The sequence below is a fragment of the Tachypleus tridentatus genome, chromosome 6, assembly GCF_004210375.1.
Source record: "Tachypleus tridentatus isolate NWPU-2018 chromosome 6, ASM421037v1, whole genome shotgun sequence".
In the NCBI taxonomy this organism is placed as follows: domain Eukaryota; kingdom Metazoa; phylum Arthropoda; class Merostomata; order Xiphosura; family Limulidae; genus Tachypleus; species Tachypleus tridentatus.
In genome coordinates, this window is record NC_134830.1 from 165524133 (window position 1) to 165545840 (window position 21708).

General features: G+C 31.6%; 1 protein-coding gene across 2 annotated transcripts in view; it reads left to right on the forward strand.

The window, feature by feature from the left end:
• Window positions 1-21708, forward strand: part of LOC143254356 (polycystin-2-like) — a 47284-nt gene that overhangs the window by 23165 nt on the left and 2411 nt on the right. For both annotated transcript variants that reach the window (XM_076509411.1, XM_076509410.1), the window contains 13 exons: window positions 7355-7485; window positions 8748-8998; window positions 10530-10754; window positions 11394-11556; window positions 12232-12297; window positions 13148-13378; window positions 14072-14193; window positions 15050-15170; window positions 16037-16135; window positions 18326-18456; window positions 19545-19775; window positions 20254-20401; window positions 21272-21379. In XM_076509411.1, the coding sequence (XP_076365526.1) occupies window positions 7355-7485; window positions 8748-8998; window positions 10530-10754; window positions 11394-11556; window positions 12232-12297; window positions 13148-13378; window positions 14072-14193; window positions 15050-15170; window positions 16037-16135; window positions 18326-18456; window positions 19545-19775; window positions 20254-20401; window positions 21272-21379 (2027 nt within the window). The remainder of the gene's footprint in view (window positions 1-7354; window positions 7486-8747; window positions 8999-10529; window positions 10755-11393; window positions 11557-12231; window positions 12298-13147; window positions 13379-14071; window positions 14194-15049; window positions 15171-16036; window positions 16136-18325; window positions 18457-19544; window positions 19776-20253; window positions 20402-21271; window positions 21380-21708) is intronic.

Consider the following 21708-nt stretch of genomic DNA (forward strand, 5'->3'; position numbering starts at 1 on the left):
ACTGAAACTTTTGCTATGCTTAACACGGCTTACGGTGATGTTGCTATGAATCGTACGGCATGTTTCAAGTGGCATGAACGTTTTAAGGATGGTCGACAGTCCATTGAAGATGATGAGCGTCCTGGACGTCCTTCCACGTCAACTGACGACCCACACGTCGACAAAATCAACACCCTGGTGCGGGCAAATCGACGTCTGACTGTTAGGGAGCTTGCTAAAGAGTTTGGGATATCAGTTGGATCTTGTTACGAGATTTTGACCGAAAAATTGAAGATGCACCGCGTTGCTGCGAAATTTGTGCCTCAGAACTCGTGCGTTTTTGGCCAAACACTCGATCACTGTTCTTCCCCCCCCCTACTCACCTGACCTTGCTCCTTGTGATGTTTTCTTGTTCCCCAAACTCAAAAGACCCTTGAAAGGAAAAAGATTTGAGACGATTCCCGAGATTAAGGCAAATGCGACGAAGAAGCTGGAGGACATTACAAAAGAAGCGTACCAGGACTGTTTCAACAAGTGGAAACACCGTTGGGATAAGTGTGTGCGTTGGGGAGGAGAGTACCTTGAAGGGGTCCCAGACCTGTAACTTCTAAATAAAGTACATTTTGTTTTATGACGTCAGTCCGCGTATTTTTTGAACAGCCACCGTAATTTAGAAATTAATCAAAAGTAAACATATATCAAATTTATCATATTTGCCAACAAGATTGATATACACAGTTTTCTTTCTTAATACAAATGTGTTTTAATATACAAATAATAATACAATTATAATAACGGATACTACAAATATTGATTTATATACAAAAGTTTTGCAGATTCAAAAACGATATTGTGTCTTCTATCTGGTATGGAATTCCATATCTTATTGAGTTCACGATGGGCGAATTCATTGCGAGTTGATATTAAGTACAATTCGCTTAACGGGGTGCTAGCTATCTAAACGTCGAATTTTCTACCAATGAGGTTATATAATGTTTTCGTAAAAATACTGATGTCCGATGTTAATCCACTGATGTTAAATACTTTGTAATGTTAGAAATCTATAAACGTTCCTGGCAAATGTATCTCAAGTTTCTGATTAGTAAGCATTAATCACAGTTGTAACTTCCGAGGTTCACAGTATATCAACTATAGCAAATCAATAATATATATTAGCGGTGGGTGGTGATGACTAGCTGCCTTTCCTCTAGGGTAGCGCAGATAGCCCTCGAGAAGCTACTCGAGGGCTATCTGCGCTAGCCGTCCCTAATTTCGGGAGTGTAAAACTAAAGGGAAGGCAGCTAGTCATCACCACCCAGCGCCAATTCTTGGGCTACTCTTTTACCAATGAATAGTGGAACTGAGCGTAACATTATAACGCCCCCACGGCTGAGAGGGCGAGCATTTTTAGTGCAACTGGGATTCGAACCCGCGACCCGCGGATTACGAGTCGAACGCCTTAACACGCTTGACCATGCCGGGCCCTAATATTATCTGTCTATCGTCGTAGCATATTTTATTTATGTGAAAAAAAAAACATTTTACCGAAAACTATGCCAGTTACATAATAGTTGAATTTTAAAGCGTATATTATTAAAAAGAATCTAAAAAAATGTTCTGGCATATTACGTAGAATATGACGCATGCCACTTCAGGGTCATTTCTTTATTATTAAATTAGCCAACTGAACAACTGTTTCAAATACCATAATTTATTCATATAGGCTGACATTTTGCCTCCACTGCATGAGTTTAAAAATATACATGTGCGTGTGTGTGTCTGATATAAAATGTAAACGAAAAATTAAAATTCGTTTCAAGACTACAAAAGCGACCCCTTTTCTTACGAAACTGAAGCACACCGTAAAATAAAAGTTTGGTTTTCTTCCTTGATTTCGATACATTAAACGGAAATGGTTACTTCCAACACACCTAATCACGGATAGTGTTCTTTGACTAGTTATGCACTTGTTCATCGTGTAATCGATTTCGTATGGTGCGTCTGGTATAGCAGTAATGGATTTTGCTATAAAGGGACGCTCATATGTTACTTAATGTTTCATTTCGCACAGTAGATACGTTTTACAGGCTCTGACGTCGCTGTGCTAACGAAAGTTTTTAGGCAAATATAGCGAGCTTACATTTCTGTTCTAATTATCTGACAACAAGCAGATGTTTAATAGGTGTCAGCGTTCAGGAAAAATAACTAATAAACGGACAAGAAGACAAAGTGTGCATGAGTTGTTTTGTTTAGGTCAATATTGTTTCGTATCTTATAGCATTACGTCATTAATGACCTCTCAATCTTTGTTGTTGATTTTAACTACAGAATGTTCCTGGCACTGAAAACTGTCTAATTTTGGGACAGAACTTGAATGCAGTGAAGCATTTTTCCATAGCTTGTAATTTATCCTTATTAGAGCGTCTATACACCACGTATCTATGCGACGCCATTAGTGAACGCGGGGTGTTTCAAATGTGCTAAGTTAAGGGTTAAAGCAAGCGTGGTTTCATACCAACATTTGATCGAAATAATCTAGTTACATTGATTAACAATCAGCTAGTGTTGGTTAGGCAATGATTATTTTTTTTTTTGAAATGCTATATTCGGGTATGTTAATACTAGTATTGGACAAATGTACTCTTATTTAATTTCATTAGCAGTACTCAAAGCCATTTAAAGCTGGATATTGACCTAACAGTCGGTGTATTCATATTGTGAAACCAAAAGTTTCTGGATCGCGTATCGTCGTTGCGAAAACGTGCTGCACACTCAGAGGCCATGGTTTAGTTGTTTTGTTGTTTTTTTAATTTCGCGCAAATATACACGAGGGTTATCCATCTCTAATTTAGCAGTGTAAGACTACAGGAAAAGCAGCTAGTCACCACCACCAACGTTTGGGCTACTCTTTTACCAACGAATAGTGGGATTGACCGTAACTTTATAACGCCCCCACGGCTGAAAGGGCGAGCATGCTTGGTGCGATCTTCGGATTACGAGTCGAGTGCCTTAACCACCTCGCCATGCCGGGCCCAAAGGCCATGGGTTTGCAAAAGGATAACCGTTAATTTTTTTTCGTGTTGTCCAAGTGTTGGAGGCGGGTGTTGTTGACTAGCTATACTTTCTATTTAGTTTATTAGTTAAAAATTAAGGACGGCTATGTATTCTGTCTTGCGTTGCTTTTTTACGAAAATCTCAAAACTAATTGATAGCAGTTAAATTATGGTGACACTTAATGGAAGCAGAAAAATATATGCGCAGGAAGAATTATGTTTATAGGTATTCCTGTATGTTTCGTAACACAGTGTATATCGTTATACATGTTAAAGCCTTTAACGCTAATTCTGATAACGTCTCAAGACTGCCAGTGTTTGAAAGCTCTGATCTAAATATTTCTCTGCACAAAGTAAAAATAGTTCGGTAAACCTTTTAAATCTTTCATGTCGTTTCATTCACCGGAATTTTAATTTCTGGTAATCTTTCTCTTATTAACATTTTAAGAATATTACAGTCGGACATCCAACGGGAAATACCCTTTTGTTATATTCCTACGATGTCCGCCATGGCCAGGTGGGTTAAGGCGTTCGACTCGTAATCCTAGGGCTGCGGGTTCGAATCCCTGTCGCACCAAACATGCTCGCCCTTTCAGCCATGGGACGGTTATAATGTTATGGTCAATCCCACTATTTGTTGGTAAAAGAGTAGTCCAAGAGTTGGCGGTGGGTGGTGATGACCAGCTGCCTTTTCTCTAGGGTAGAGCAGATAGCCCTCGAGTAGCTTTGCGCGAAATTCAAAACAAACAAACATTCCTACGAAATGTGGCAAATATAAGTTCGTATTGTCAAAGTTTGATTTAAGAAAAAGTATACATCAAAGCTCTTTATGTGTGTCTGTGCGATATCTCTTTGTTCTCATACCAATCACTATTTTGCATCCATATTTAATGTTTAAATACACAGAAAAAAGAGACAACTTTAACGAATCAACGGCAATGGAATTGAACCGCTGGAGTTTTTATTTTATTGTTGTTGTTTTTTTTACATTGGGTGTGCTTGTAAAACTCTTGATGGGTCGCAAGTAGCCTGGCGGTGTAGCGTAGAAACAATATTCCACTTTTGTATAGCCATTTTTTAAAAACTAAACAATTACAATAAAGTGTTTTATAATGACAGTTTAGGTGGCACGATCAAGTGAAAATACGAGCAAAAACCATTTTATTTATGATATCAGTTTTTGTTTGTTTGTCTATGTGGCTTTAGCCTCACATTGCCATGAGAATAAAGATTTGTGGCATGTTGCTTTTATTATTGTCAGTTCCATTTGTGGCGGAAAGATTGTGCTGTAGATATATTTACGTCATCGCCTACGCAAATGCGCATGTGCTTTTCTGAGATTGGATACCATTTCAGTTTCGTATCACGAACGTCAGCCTAAATGTAGTCTAGGAAATGAAGCTCATTAACTTAAAAGGAACAAAAACGTGTTGAAAATGTATCTCGAAATCTTTCGTGATCTACCGAAGGACGAACTCTCATCAGTGTTTTTTCACTGAAAAAAATATACGATTTTCACTAAAGCATCAGTAGTTTGAGTTGAATTGAAATACATATCACGCGCTGAAGGTGTGGTGTCAGTTATAACGTCTGTACTTTTAGAAAGTCGAAAGCTTCATGACAATTAATCATGTTGTGACCCGAAATAATGTTATCTCAGATTATGTTTACACTGTTAAACCCGATAATTAATCAAAGCGTGTTTACATAATTTATTTAAAAACGTTTGTTACAAATTATAATTTACTTTCTCACTTTTGTATTTCGAATACGTTATTATCACTCAATGTTTAGACAGTTATTTCTTGCAACACTGAGAAATCTTGTACTCGAACGTTAATGACAATTTCTGAACAAAATCTAACTTGTAAAACCGAATCGAAACAAAACAACTTGTGCAAGATGGACCAATCAGCTGAAATCATACATTTAATTCATTTTCCAAAAAAATAAAACTATCAACTTTGGTGTTTCGTAATGTGGCCTAGCTGTGAGATTAATGTTAGTTTATTCAACAACTAGTATCGCGTGTAATGTATGAACACACGCAATCGGTATCGTAGTTTTTGTAATCAGGTGCCGTGTTGCTCGAACTAAAGACATTTATAGAAAAGTTATTATATGTGTGTGTGTGTGTATGGAGAATGCAAAGAAGTATGTACAACTCGTTAATATTCGCTTCACGTTATCTATATCTTTGAATATTGTACAGTGCAAGAACGAACACATATATTCATATGATTACCAAATTTTGTTAAAAAATTCCGTTTTCAACACTCATATTTGTGACAAACATTTTTATATAGGACGTCCAGAAACACAGAAAATACAAATGGAAAAACAAGTAATTTACAGTGGCGGCACCAAGGGGGGGCTTAGGGGTTTGAACTCCCCAAATGATCCAAGCACCCCCAGCCTCCCCAATATTGTTACCTACATATATTCATAAAATATGGAAAACACAATCGTCGTTGTTGCTTAACAATTAACATCAAAGAGACATAGATCTGTAGAACTCAACGTCTTCATTAAGATGAAAGATAGTTAGCCTGATACTGACTTTACTTTTCCTCAGAGTGTATTAACTTCACATGGGATAATTCGTTTCTGCTATGTAGACTATGTCTTTATGTTATATTTCTTTTGATTTATAGCCTTACTCTTAATGGTATATTAAATGTTCAATCTAAGCTAATCTTGATTTTCTTTATTATTATGTGTTACCTTGGATGGAATTTAGGTGAGCTTCCTCTTTTACATATACGTATATTTTCATAAACAGATTATTTCTAATTTGCAATAATGAATTATTAACAGAGTATTAGTTTCCAATGAAAACTGCATTGAAAACGCAGTTCAACATAGCACCTTGGTATTTACATTATTATAATTTACCATCTATGCTTCATATTGATGGCATTTTGGGAAGCCCTCCACAGTTTACCTCAGCCCCCCCCCCACGAAAATATTTATATAGTGCATAAGCATTTCTCCTTAAAAAGAGCAGTAAATCTTGTTTGTAGTACAATACGTTTATCAGAATTAATATTTTTCCAAGTGTCCTATATTACTGTATACCATTCAGATGGGCCCGGCATGGCCAAGTGGTTGAGGCTCTTGACTTGTAATCCTAGGATCAAGGATTCGAATTCTCTTCACACCAAACATGCTCGTCCTTTCACCGTGGGGACGTTATAATGTGACGATTAATCCCACTATTCATTGGTAAAAGAACAGCCTAAGAATTAGCGGTGGGTGATGATGACTAGCTGCCTTCCCTCTCGTCTTACAGTGCAAAATTAGGAACGGCTAGCGCAGATAGCCCTCGTGTAGCTTTGCACGAAATTAAAAACAAACAAACCATTATTTGTATATTTGGAGTAAATTATAGAGTTTTAGTTACATTTTGAATACTAGTTGAAGACAAACTAATGGATATTGAGGTATTCTGGTGAAATTATAAAATTTTTATTTTGTGAGAGATTTATTTATCCAATATTTTCTAGTTATCCTAAGGCAAACGTTACCACGATTTAGGTTGTTTGTTTTAAATTTCTCGCAAAGCTAAACGAGGGCTATCTGAACTAGCCGTTCCTAATTTAGCAGCGTAAGACTGGAGGGAAAGCAGCTAGTCATCACTACCCACAGTCAAGTCTTGGGTTACTCTTTTTACTAACGAATAGTGGGATTGACCGTCACTGTATAACGCTTCCACGGCTGAAAAGGCAAGCGTGTTTGGTGTGACGGGTATTCAAACCTACGACTCTCATATTACGGTTCAAGTGCCCTAACCACGTGGCTAAAAACAAGAAAAGATATTAATTTTATTATGAAAAGTAGAACGTGCAAATCCTTATCTTAAAAATGCTAATTTTAAAATCTGGAGCTTGAATAGAATAAAACAGTGATATAAAAGATATATATGAGTAAAACCAAGGCATAGTTTGTTGTACCAGATGAATATATGCGAAAATAGAACCATAATGAGTGGTCTGTACTTTCATATCTAACTCCGCCATGTGGACAAAATTTTTGGAATCTGCCCATTCTATACCTTGTCGTCCAGCTGTATACGTATGTACTAGATGTGAGCCTTTTCTGATTTAAAAATTAACCGTATTCATATATATACGTCACAAAGATGCGTGTATGAGAAAGTAATTTATAAATAAAATAATAGTTAAATACGATACTCGTTAACCGATGTTTTCTGAAATACAAACTGACTTTCTGCAAATATATTGTTCATTCCGAATTACTGATAACAGTTTCTCCATTAATTAAGTCCAATTTACAAATTAATATTGTTGTTTTTCTTTCAGTAACATTCGGCATGATGAGTCCCACAATGTACTACCACACAAAAGTTATTAGTGAACTTTTTCTTGACTCGTCTTACAACGATACATTGAATAATGTCAGGGGTTCGACTCAAGTTATAGACTTTTGGAGGGTAAGAAAGAACCATTTAGCTAACTCTTTTTGTGATCAATCGGTTTTATTATTACGTTCTTGCGATTCTACTTTTATAAACTTTTTTATTTTAGGTTAGTATGTTTCTCTTGTCTGTACGTTTTTCTTATCTATCTTTTATTTTGTGATTATCTATTTTTTATAATCAAAGACTGTTGTCATATGCTCTGCAATAATTTGTTCTGTAAGACTCGGTACTCTTACTTTTGAAATGTTAGGGGACAATCTTCATTCAATGAAAACGCTAGAAGAATTCATCACCCTTCGATTCAAAATTCACATACTTGCAATAACATTTTTATTTTAATTTATTGATTTAGAACTTATTAATCGTTATAGTACTGTAAGCAAGTGTATTTTTAATCAAATTTATCACGAAGTTTCATCCATTTTTGCATATCACCCTGTTTTCCATGTACGTTCAGCTAATGTTTCAGTATCGTTTAACCTCTTTCATCATTATGCGTTTTTGTTAAGTCATCTAACTGTGTTTTGTGTTTCTTATATTATTTGTTTTATTATTCGGTTCCTGTTGCATATCTAGTTTTATTGTTCATTCAAAGTGAAGGTGGTAACAGTCCTTAGAGCTTTATAATAGACAATTAAAATAATACTAGAAAAAAATTAATTGTTGATTTTAATTATCACGTATTATTTATCGTTCTGTATTTTTGAGTCATGGTGAAACTAATGAATCGATATTTCTGTAACCGTGAAACGTGATGGTTGTTCAGAAATGTTCAGATGTTGTATTTTGGGTCGTAACGTAGATTTAGTATTTTTGTAATGGTTAATGGGATATAATGTACTTTTTTTTCTAACCGTTAGAATACCTGAATATTTCTGTTGTGAATGAGATAACATATACACCACTAACACTGAAAGCCGTATTGTTTTCCTGTCTAATAAGATGAATGGTTTTGAGAGATCTTCATAATGGCCATTTCAAAAACAAAATTTCAATCAGAAGATCTCGCAAGGACTGCTCCCTGTTAATTTGACAGCTTATGCACTACTCTGCCTTTCTGGAAGAAAGTATAGTGTTTAAATTCTCTTCTGGGATATGGTGTATGTGGACAAAGTAATTAGAAGTAGTTGTATGTAAATTGTATAATTGGTATTTAATAGAAGGGGAAGATATTGTTAATTTGTATATAACTTACGATGGTTCTCACTTATTTTGGCAGTTGTGAGTTATGTATTCTTCAATAATCGTTCCTACTTTTATTTATTTTTTTCTAGTTTGTTGACAACGTTATGCTGGACAGTCTATATTGGGAAAATTGGTATAACAGTGACGCTGTTGGTAGCCAAGATCGTAACGTTTTGTACGAAAATCGACTTTTAGGTTCTCCTCGACTAAGACAATTACGCGTGAGAAATGATTCGTGTAAAGTCCATGATGAATTTACTTCAACTATTTTTGTATGTTATGATAATTATGCTCCTGACATAGAAGACAAGAAACCATTTGGCTTGATGAATGGAACAGCGTAAGCTAAATTGATATGTTCTTTACTCAGAATGCATAGAATAACGTGGGGTATTTCAGATACTTTTATAGATGGGGCTTTTAAGTTTCATCTGCAGGTAAGAAAGTGTATTTGAAAATTTGAACTTACAACTCCTTGTCCTATTGTTTTCACTGCTAAGCACGAAAAAATGTGGATCTATTTTATCACCTCAATTAAATTCCCTCTGACTCGTTTCATCTCCAGAGGAAACGAGTTTAGAGATTTTAAGTCGCTCCCCAAAGGATAATCTCACATCCAAGATATCATCCTGGTGGCTCTTCTCTGAACCTTCTCCAACAATTCAGTGTTCTTTTTTTAAGGAAAAGAAACCAAAACTGTACACTATACTCTAAATGAGGTCTTACAAGTGATTTATATGGTGAAACAATAACATTCCTTTTCTTGTAAGACCTCATTTACTATACTCTAAATGAGGTCTTACAAGTGATTTATATGGTGAAACAATAACATTCCTTTTCTTGTAAGACCTCATTTACTATACTCTAAATGAGGTCTTACAAGTGATTTATATGGTGAAACAATAACATTCCTTTTCTTGTAAGACCTCATTTACTATACTCTAAATGAGGTCTTACAAGTGATTTATATGGTGAAACAATAACATTCCTTGTCTTGTATTCAGATCTTGTAGACACTACTCAAACTCCTATTAGCCCTATTGCTAACAACAACATACTGTTCATATGACTTATTTTTTTTCTATCACAACACAAAGAAACCATAATATTTAATGTATTCCCATTTAAATTGTAACAATAATTTGAATTGTGAAAATCTACATGCATCACCTTATATTCTGGATATTTAAACATTATCTGCCACATACTGGCCCAATGTATCAAATGATTTAAATCTCTCTGTAAGTCTGTGCCATCTTTAATACAGTTAACCACCTTAAATATCTTAATGTCATTACAAACTTCAAAAATTTGTTAGTCATTCTAAATTTAATATTATTAATATAAATTACCTACAGTAGAGAATCTGTCACAGATCCCTGAGGCACACCACATGTAACTGTGATCCATTCGGATCTAATTCCATTTATTACTACTCTTTGCTTTCTGCTCTCTAGCCAGTTTTCTATCCAATTGAATAATATTTCTCTCACACCTGTGTATTTCATCTGTGTAACAAGTCTTTTTGTAAAGCATCTTATCAGATGCTTTCTGAAAATCAAGTTGAACCAGATTTAAAGTATATAAAAGAAAGTGAGATTAGGAATAACTAACTGAAGTAAAACCTTTAACACAAAAACGTCTGCCACAATATTTCTGTGTTTTTTACTAATGTGTAGTTTTATTATTGTTTTGTTTTTATCTGTGCATCTAAATGTGTTGTAATAACTATGCTTTTTTAATGTTTATTTTTAGATAATATAAATAAGTCTATGAAAAAAATTTGAAGATACAGACACTGCTATTAAACAAATTCTAGCAACTTTCTGAAGTGTTGGTCTTTAGAATGTGGGACTTTTTTCATTAACTAGTTGGCAATACTTTTCTGAGAAACAACTTAATGGATCCAGTCACTGGGGGAGATTGGCCACTTACAGTGGTGCTGGATCGTATGTTGATTTGGGTATGTCCAAGAACGGTGCTAAACACATCATGGATGAACTTCGACAGAACTTATGGTTAAGCAGAGCAACAAGAGCAGTGTTTCTGGATTTCACTGTGTACAATGCAAACATCAATCTCTTCTGTATTGCAAAGTAAGACGTATGTAAGGTTTCTGTGAAACATGAAGATTATAAAAGCTAGAAGCTAAAAAAAATTAATTTATCTGATATGTAAATCTTAAGTTATTGTAGGACTTAATAGTACTTGTAACAATTTTTTTCAAACTAGTTTTCATAAAATGACATATATTTATTAGGTACACATTGAAATTTACAAAATTATCATTTCTCTTTGGAAAGTTTAAGACTTCTTAGAGTGTAAAACTCTCCATATGATATTAATAATGTGATGGTTAAATCAAACATTAAGTACAAAATATTTTTGAAATTTCTGTTAACATGTAATCGAAACAATAGCTTCCATACTTGCAATTTTTGTAATTTTTTTCCAAAACAATAGAAACCACCATTAACTTCCAAACATGGTACATTATTATGCAGTTTGAACAAGTGTTTTTTTGTTTTTTAATGTCTGTATGTTACAGTATGAATAATGAACTATATAAGAACAGTGTATTTTTTCTTAATTTTAAAATAAATTTGTTCAATTACTAATAGAAAGTAAAAAAACAACTGAACTTTGGTCTTAGCTATCTGCTTTTAGTCCTCTTGAGTATTTTATGACTTTGTACAAAGAATATAGTATTTCAACTAAAACATCATTTATTTTAGGATCGTGTTTGAATTTCCAGCTACTGGAGGGATGATACCTTCCTGGTCTTTTCGAACTGTTAAGCTGCTTCGTTACGTTAACCCTTTTGACTACTTCATTATGGGTTGTGAGATCTTGTTCTCTGTGTTTATCTTGTACTACATAATAGAAGAAGCTATTGAGGTAAATTTGTTTCTTGAGCTTGTGGTAAGTTTTTAATGCACTATTGACAAATGTTTTATTTTGGGATGTTATGTGAGAACCTGTGAGTAAAGTGATAACTTCTCAGTTAATATGCATAAATTGTTAGATATAGATAGAGGGATGTAGAGACAACCCTTGAATAAACATATGATTGTTTATAATAAAATACTGTAAAGGTAACCATCAAACATTATCAAAATGCTAACTGTTTATATGAGAATACAAGTCAAATGTTAGCCTGTTGTGAAAAGGTGCAAATATAACTTTTCAAAGAATAAACTAACATTAATTTGTAGTATAGAGATGCAGAAATATCTCAGTTAGGAGACATGCAGATCTAATAACTAAAAACACTTCAAAAGCTATTGATAATGTTTACTTGTATTTGTTTTTTACAAATTTTAATAGCTACCAATATAAAGCAGTAGAAAAAGTACAACATATAGTATGTTAAAAACATTTTCTTCTGTTACAAAAGTTAGGAAAAAAATGTTTATTAGCAAAACAAATGAGTTACCATGAATGTAAATTGTCATATGTTTCAAAAGTAGAGTTAAAATTTGAAAACTTAGACCCCAAGTCTCATTCTAATCGTTAATATAGTATTTATTGACATTATAAAATGAAAATCCTGTATATGTTTTCAACATTTAGATCAAGAAGAACAAATGCAACTATTTCAAATCAATATGGAATATCTTGGATATTGTAGTGATTGTGGTGAGTAGAATTTCTGAAAAGGATTATGTTATATATATATCATTAAATTTTTGAATGCACTAAATATTTCTGTTGTTGGAAAAACAAATAACTTTGAGAAAAGTGTCTGTGTCTCAAGAGCTTTACCTACAAAACGTTTTTTAATATTTTGTATTATAAGGATCATTGTGGAGAGTTCTGCGCTTTGGACTTCAGACCTAAGTAGATCAATTAATTATTATATCATTGATCAAGTTTGTTCTATCAAAATTTATACTCAAAAGTTAAGGTTTCTAGTCTGTGTAACTCCTTTCATAGGCAATATAGAAGTTTATCCTTCCTGAGTTTTATAGCACACACATTTAAAACATTGATATAAGTGATGGGGTGAATGTCTTTACTTATATTTCAGCTAATTGTAATTCTCAATTCTCTTTAGGGTGTCATAGTACTTAACTATTGCTTTAGAATTTCTAAAGTGTGTAGTTATAAAGTGTTTTGTCTGTTATGCCATTTATTCTAAAAATTATAAGGCATTATCTCAAGTATTTTTTTATTATATGTTTCTCACGATGCTAACATTGGAGAAGGAAATGGTCTAAGAATGTATTTTGTTGATTCATATCTATGCTTCTAATAGCTCAGAAATATTGACCTTCAACTTACTGTGATCATTTTTACTTTTTTGGTGCGAGTATTCCAGGAGTGTATGTGATATGGCAATTGGTACATTGCATTTTCATTTATCTTTTGTTGGAAACTTCATTATAATAGGCAGTATAAATGTATTTTATTGGTTTTTATCTGATCCTTTAAGAATAATACATGTGTGTGGCTCTGAATGTGTTTTAATTTCCAGTTTTTGTTGCAGCTGTCACTTGTGTGTATTGCCTTTAGCATCTACCGTACCTTAATGGTGGACTCCATGCTGGAAGGTCTGCTGAATAAACCAGATGAGTTTGCTGATTTTGAGTTTCTAGGATTCTGGCAAACACAGTTTAACAATGCTGTAGCTCTGGCTGTGTTTTTTGCTTGGATCAAGATTTTCAAGTACATCAGCTTCAACAAGACCATGACTCAACTCTCTTCTACTCTGTCACGAGTTAGTTGTTGTTTTTTTTTTTCATGAATCAACTTTTCTACTTTCTTTTATTTGCTAAATGTAAACTACAAATGTTACAATCCTGACTCACAAGCTCTAATTATAAGTAATTTTAAAATTAAAACCACATCTTTATGGAGAAAAAATGGCAAACTCAAGCTATTTTAGTTCCTAAGAAGAACACACACAAAAAAAAACACACTCGTTTTGTCTTCAAAACAGAATATCTACTTATTCAAAATTCTAGTTATAAACAGGTTATTGTATGTTTAAAAGCTTTTAAAAAAATGTACATTTGAATAAGAATTTCTATGTCTCTATGTAAGGGGTACTCCTTGAACCTTTTGTATGGTAAAAATTACTTTGCAAGAACTACCTGACATTTAACCAAGATGGCTAAGAAAAGTATCAGATTTATTGTTTCTGTGGCATAACAGTAGTAACGAAGCTAACAAAAAGAAAGAAATAAGAATCAAAGAAGAAATAATTTTAATTGTTTTTTATCATTTTCTATGACTGAAAATTTCATATTAATAATAAATTATTTCACTGAAAAAGAGAATTAGCCAGTTAGATTAGAAGAATCATCAACTAAACACTTAACTTGTTTTAGAATAAAATTATATTTTTTATTTAAAACTTACATTAATGATGATGTTGTCTTAATGTTGTAATGGTTTCCTCCTTTCTTAGTGTTCCAAGGATATTACTGGATTTGCTGTCATGTTCTTTATTGTCTTTGTTGCATATTCCCAACTTGGTTATTTATTATTTGGCTCTCAAGTTCAAGACTTCAGTACTTTCCTGAATGCTATGTAAGCTTTTAGACCTAAATTCATTGTTTCAAAATATTTGTCTTTGTTGCAATAGCTAAAGATAAGAAAAATGTAACTGGAGTATATTTTTTTTTCTTGAAAAAGCTTTTAAAACTGGTACTAATATAAAACAGTATAATATTTAATATTCAAGACCTTGTTACCTTAGTCAACATGATAAGCTAGCTAATTGTGCAGGTTTTAGGGTAGATGTTATTAATCAAAGACTAAGTTAAAGCCATATGCCCTAGGGTTAGAACAGTATTGTTTATTATAGGTTAGTTACTTAGGTAAGTTTCAAGTACTTTGGAATTAGAGTTGCTGAATAAGTTCTTAATTGTACAACCATTTCAGTTAGTTTTATAGATTGTTAACCATAAATTATAATTTAATCAAGCACATGCTTGCTTAATCAGAGTTCTAGCTTCATAATATTAGAATTATTGAAATATGGGTTCTTAAGTTTAAACATATTTTCAATTCTGTAATGTATTTATTTTCTCTGATTAATATGAACATCTTTATGTTACACAAGTTTGTATAACTTGTTTTAAACCACATTTTAAATTATAGTCATGCCTAATGTTGATTGTCAAGAAAACTGTTCTTTACTGGAAATAAATTTTTTAATTAATGTTTGAAATTAGAGTCAGACGAAATTTTGCTAACTTGTTTTTTTTATATATATTTCATGGAAATTTATCCAACCATAGCCAAGTGTGTGAGTTTAAAAATAAATCACTTCATAAATCATCTAGTTATAGTATTAGAATATTTATTATTTAATTTACTCTAAGATTTAAAAACATTAAATTAAGAAAATGTTTAGTTAGCACTTCTTTTAATTACTTTATAGATTTACTCTACTACGGGTCATCTTAGGTGATTTTAACTTTAACGAAATCGAAGAAGCCAACAGAGTTCTTGGTCCTATGTACTTTCTCAGCTATGTATTTTTTGTTTTTTTTGTTTTAATGGTGAGTATTGTCCTAGCATAACAAATATTTGAAGTACAACTGTTTTCAAAAGCTATGATTTGCAACTAAGCTTCTACTTTTTGTAATTAATATTTTTCATTGAAACCTGTGATGATTCTCCTAAGCATTAATTAAACTTGTAAGTGATTGTTTTCTTATTCCTGGAAAATGAACAATAAAGATTTTTACAATTATTCATTTGTATAAACGAAAAGGATGACCACATCTTAGTGAAAAAAACAAACTTAGTAAGTGTATAAAGTAGTTTTGAAAAAAATAGTGAAAACGTCATATCTGTTGACATGAAGTTTAAGAAACATTATGATGACTCACTATTCACTCTTATACTGTCATAAATGTTTAAATCTAAAATTCTAATCACAGATAATAAATGTAATAAGTTTCTGATCTTTTTGAGTGAGATGTTAAGTGCAGTTTACTGTGTAGTTTCTGATCTTTCTGTCACATGTAATGTTTTTTTGTATTCGTGATAAAGAGAAAAATAAAATTTAATGGTAAACTTACAGTTATTATTTCTTAAAATTTTTGCATAATATTTTTCACTTAATTACGGAAACACGTTTAATAAAAACTACACAAGAGATCTTAGTAAAAAAATTACTTGTATGTTTTGTTAGTTTGTTAATCTTTCTGAAAAATTTAATATTATATTCAAGTTTCCCATTAATAAACTATAAAATATAATACATTTTATGTTGAATATTATCAGGTTTTTATTTTGCTTATTTTCTAAAATTTATATACTTGTTGTTGCTTGTTTAGTTTATCCAATTGAAGTAAATGAAAATAAAAAATGTGAGAGTACTAACTGGTGTTTTCCTTTATATCATTTTGAATCTTTCTAGAATATGTTTTTGGCCATCATCAATGATACCTATGCTGAAGTCAAAACCGAGTTGGCCAGTGAAAAAAATGAATTTGAAATTGGAGAGTATTTCAAAAAGGTGAAATTAATTTTAGTTTATATTTTAACTTTTACATATTTATTTTTGTATCTATTTATTTACACTATCTTAAACAATTGAAGAGCTATTTATAATATTATTACTATGATAAGACAAAATCACGAGTTAGAAAATTTTGTTAATTTCCTTCCCTGTTAGTGAATTGTTACATGAATCAAGTATTTTGTCAGTGATGTGATCTGAAATGTAGATGATTGGTTCTTCAGGCTATGTTATTTAACCTGTGCTGTATATGGTAGTCTTGTACAATCTTCTCTGAGTTGTCCTTTATATTGCAGAGTTTAAAATGTTTCATTTTGTTCCTGAACTACAGTTAGGTTTTAAAATAAAAGATATTTAGATGTTTCACTTATTTAGAGTGCCAAAGGATGAATAGAAGCCAGCCAATTGCAGAAGAATAGTGTGAATTGGTTACAAGTGTTTAAAAGTGTCATCAGAAGAATGTAGAATTGCTCTTCAACTAAAATTACAACTATTTGAACACCTAGACAAGGCAGACGAACACAGCTTTAACACAAGATAGACTGTTGTCTGTTAATCTTGGTTTGTGACATTCACAAGATATCTAGTCTGAAATCAAATAACATCTTTGCACCCAAAAATAGATACTGCATTATACACATGATTAGAAACATTCTCCTGTATCCTAGATGTCCAACGAGCAGAGTATGACACCTCTAATAATGCCAAGAATATATCCATTGGAGTAAGAAAATGTGAATCACTATTTTTTCTACAGATAAATCATGCATTAACATGCACTCAAATGGAAATATATGTATTTATTTGGAAGAACCTTGGAACTAGATTCAACTTCCTTTTTATATACCAGTGAGAGAAATATGGTGTGTGTAGGGAGATAAAGATTACTGGGCATACTGATTTTTACATTTAGCAGAAGAGTACCATTAGTGTTACATATAACAAGAACCACATTACACTTTTTGTGTTTCTAAATCTCTTATAATTGACCCTAATTTTAACCTAATGGATAGTAATACTTGTTCTTAAATAAGAGGGTGTTAACTGGTGAGTGTTCAACACACTTATTAGGCTTCAATCTCATTGGGTTAATATGGAATGAATATTTTCTAAGGATCTTAGATATTAAAGATAAATATCTGCATCAAAAGAGTGGTTAAGAATATCTTTGGTTCTCCACTGATTTTAACACACAATGTCAGGCTGCTCTTGCTGTTCATGGGAATTGTGTTTTTTGTTGGAATGAAATGCTATGAACTATAAAAATATATAGCTAGTGTACTTCTACCAAATGTTCACTTATAAATATGGACTGCATGGCAAAGCTTTGTATTTCACATCACATAATAGAATATTGTGTACCTGATTTGCATAAATATGACATGAGGAGTGTTATTAGCATTATTTTTTAATAGTGGTTTTGCCTTTTTTGTAAAATAAATTCCAATTATTCTATAGTTCATTTTCAGTGTAATATCCAGTTATAAGCTTGCCCATCATAAATACAGATGTGCTTCTATGCATGAACTCTGTTTGTGAAAATACTGTGAATAGAAATAGAACTTTGAGAAATAATAAATAAATGCAAGTTCATGTTTTTAAAGAAAAACACGTTAAAAAAATAAGATTCTTGTGTTGATCAAATATCAGTTATTTTTTTTATATTGCTATGCTTTTTTTGGTCTAAAATACATCTTGGTTTTTTGTGGAACATCACACTAATTGTACTTCAATCCTTCAATGTACATGCTTTTCTAAAAACGTTAAAATATAAATAATTTAAAATATTTTTACTAGAGATGCAGATCATGTTTTGTGTTTTAACATTACTTTTATTTTAGTTAATTAGAAATATCAATTGTTGCTCTTATGTTAGCCAACTCGGTAAGGATATTGGGTATCTTCAGCAAACAATAATTGGCATTCATTCTCATTATTACTTTGAATTCTCTCATATACCTAAAAAGTAGTAAACTTGGTTTTATCATTTATTATAAACTTTAATTTGAAATAATTTATTTTCACAGTAACTTTTATTTTTTTCATTTATTCATAAAATGTTATTCATAATTAAGTACTCATTGTACATTACACAGTTCCTTTTTTTTTCCTCTTCACCAGATATTTCTTTGGATATGTTTTAACAAAATTTAAATTTTGTTGCTCATCAAACCTTTGTGCTTACAGAGCTACAAAAACTTGATGAGTAAACTGGGAAGGCGAGATAAAATAGTTGACATTCAGAACGCAATGAAACAAGTAAATGGAGACCAGATTCGAAGGTTTTCTTTTGATGAACTTCGACAAACTTTGAAACAGTATGTTTGAGATATTTTTATAAGAATAAAAGTAATAAAATTATAGAAATCTTGCTTTTTTGTGAGAATTTCTTTGTTTAAAAATGAGGAATATCAAGGTTCTATAGTATTTTTGTATTTGAGTTGTATCTTTTTTCTTTCCATAATATATAGACAATGACTATATATATTATAACCATATTTTTTAAACCAAAACAAAACACATTAAAATTAAACAAAATATGCTTTTTTTTTTTTTTTAAAGATCCTAGGATACAAGCTACAACATGGGATAATAAAATGTATCCTAAGTTTTGGAGGTGACTGCAGAAGTAGAACCCACATTGCTGTGGGGATGCACAGTCTATCAGTTTTGACCTCCAGTTTGCTAATCTTGCATAAGTTATAGGTTTATACATAAAACAACAAACAAACAGGTTCTATTATTACTAATAATTTTTAACCTCTACACTGAAATTAAATGGCTGTCAAAATCTTCCAATTATTTCTAGGTAGAAAAGAAATTGACTCCTGAGAAAGTTTGTACTGATTTTTATATAATTTTGAAATTGGTAAATAGCAAGTAATTTTATAAAATTATCGATGTAACTGTTTGTGATGACAAGAAACCCACTTGAAGTAAAAATGTATCTTGGGACTGCTGGTATGTCATTTTCAGGTTGAAATGTTGTTCTCTGCTTTATTAGTAAAAATGTTAATACTCTTACCAGCCGTCCTGAGATATATTTTTGTTTGACTTCTTCAGAGTTATGTTTATTAGATAAAACAAATAGACAATATAATAATTATTAATGTATATAAAGCACGGAAATGCAGGATGCACAAGAGTGATATTTTTTTTGTTTATTTATTTTGAATTATAATATGTTAAATGTACAATAATATTAGAAATATATATATCTTTTTTTTGGAAATCATTGTTCACTTGTTTATGCCACTCCTATGCAAGAACATGAAACTAAATACATTTGAGATATCTGAGAAAACTTAGTGTGTACTTAAATTCTTAATCACAAACATACAATTTTTTGGGCTGTGTGTATCAGCTAACAAAAACAAGTAGTGATACTGTTTAATTTTATTTGCAGACAAAACTTTACAGATGTTGAAATTGAAATGATTTTCTCAAAGTACGACTTGGATGGTAATCGAGTACTAGACGAGACTGAGACGAAACAGATGTTGTCAGACTTGGAAGGTCAGAAAAGTATGCTTGAAAAGGAGATACAGAATGAAAAACAGGAAGCCGAGAATTCTGGAGGAACTCGCCCGTCTAATGGAACTGTGGCAGGTGGAGTAGCACTAGATGAGTTCAATGTGTATGTTATCCTCTGTTCTGAAATACTTAAACTACGAAGAACTAATATCATAATTCTATAGAAATATGCAGAAAGAAATATCGATTAAAAATTACTGGAGTGATTAATTATATATGTATTGTGATTGCTCAGCTTATTTTTGTTTTTAACTTTCTAAATATTTTCATTTTCAACAATGGAAAATGATTTATAAGAGGTATGAAAATGAAATAAAAATCAAACTAACTCTGCAGTATAAATATTCATTTACATATATTATGATTAATGCACACATTTGAGAAAAACAAAATGAACATTGGTTAAATGTGCCAAGTGATGTGGAAAAAAGAAAACCCAAACTAGAATTTCTTTAAAAAAAAACAGCATTATTTATTTGTTTTCAGAAGTTATAGGTAAGGTTTAGTGTAATATTTCTCATAGTATGACTTGGGTAATTTTTTTTCAGAAACTTTAAGTGTAATATTCACATTTCATGTAGATTATCACGTCGGGTTGATCGAATGGAACACTCCATTGGGAGTATTGTTTCCAAAATTGATGCCGTTTTGGTAAAAATGAATGCTATGGAGCGAGCCAAAGCAAAACGCCGAGAAAACGTCAACAAAATCTTGGATACTATATCGGAGGTAAAAGCAGTGAAAGACTTGTAACTAATAAATTGAAAAAAAGTTCAGTTGTGTTTCTTTCTGTATAACTTGTTTAGTAAAATTATATTGCTTCATGTAATTTTATTAACTTGTAATCCCTGTTATTAAAAAGCTTCCCATTTGAAACCAAAATTGTCTTTTTAAGATGGGAAAAGATTGTTATTTAAAAAAATGTTTTAAACACTTATTACTATATTCTATTTTACTTTTCATAAATTGTTTTATTTTAGTAATGTCAATTATTGTTATTTTATTATTTTTGAAGAATCTTGAGTTAATTGTCACATATTTTAAAAGTTTGTCATAAACGTGGTGAATGTATTTTTTTTTCATTTCTTTTGTATGGTAATTTAAGAACCTTGAGCAGGAGAAAGGTTTTTATTAATTTCATCTGCTATATTTCTAATAAAAAAAAATAGTTTAAGAAATACAAGGGTTAAATTTTGATAGAAACATTACCAGTATATGATTTTGATTTTGATAGAAACATTACCAGTATATGATTTTGATTTTGATAGAAACATTACCAGTATATGATTTTGATTTTGATAGAAACATTACCAGTATATGATTTTGATTTTGATAGAAACGTTACCAGTATATGATTTTGATTTTGATAGAAACGTTACCAGTATATGATTTTGATTTTGATAGAAACGTTACCAGTATATGATTTTGATTTTGATAGAAACGTTACCAGTATATGATTTTGATAGAAACGTTACCAGTATATGATTTTGATTATGTTAAATTAACAAGTGTATCACTATATTTCTTTTTCATTTATAAAAATGAAATCAAGTGATTGAACATTAAGTAATTTTTCAAACATTTCTTGTAATTCATCAGACTGAAGGACTGGATGAAAGAGCGAAACGGCAACAAATGGAGAAACTTGTGCGAGAAGAACTTCAACGTTGGGATTCGGAGGCCTCCATGAACATCCCTGAACCTTCTGTAAGATCGATGAATTCACAATAGATACTACAAAATTAAAATGTGTATAAATATAAATTTACAAAGGATTTCTTTTGTGTAAGGCAAACAGTTTTTCCTAATGATTAAAATATTTTTGCTCACAGTTGTACTTAATTCTAAGAAACAAAAGGAACTAAACTTTCAACTACAAGAATCAAACTGTATGCATTTTGTTAGGTTTGGATAAAAGTTTGGTTCCTTTTAAGGGTGAGTTTTGGCATATGCCTAGATTATTATCACTTTCACATATGTATTGAAGAGATCCCAAACATTTAAAAGTACATTGAAGTTGTATTTACTTTATGAGG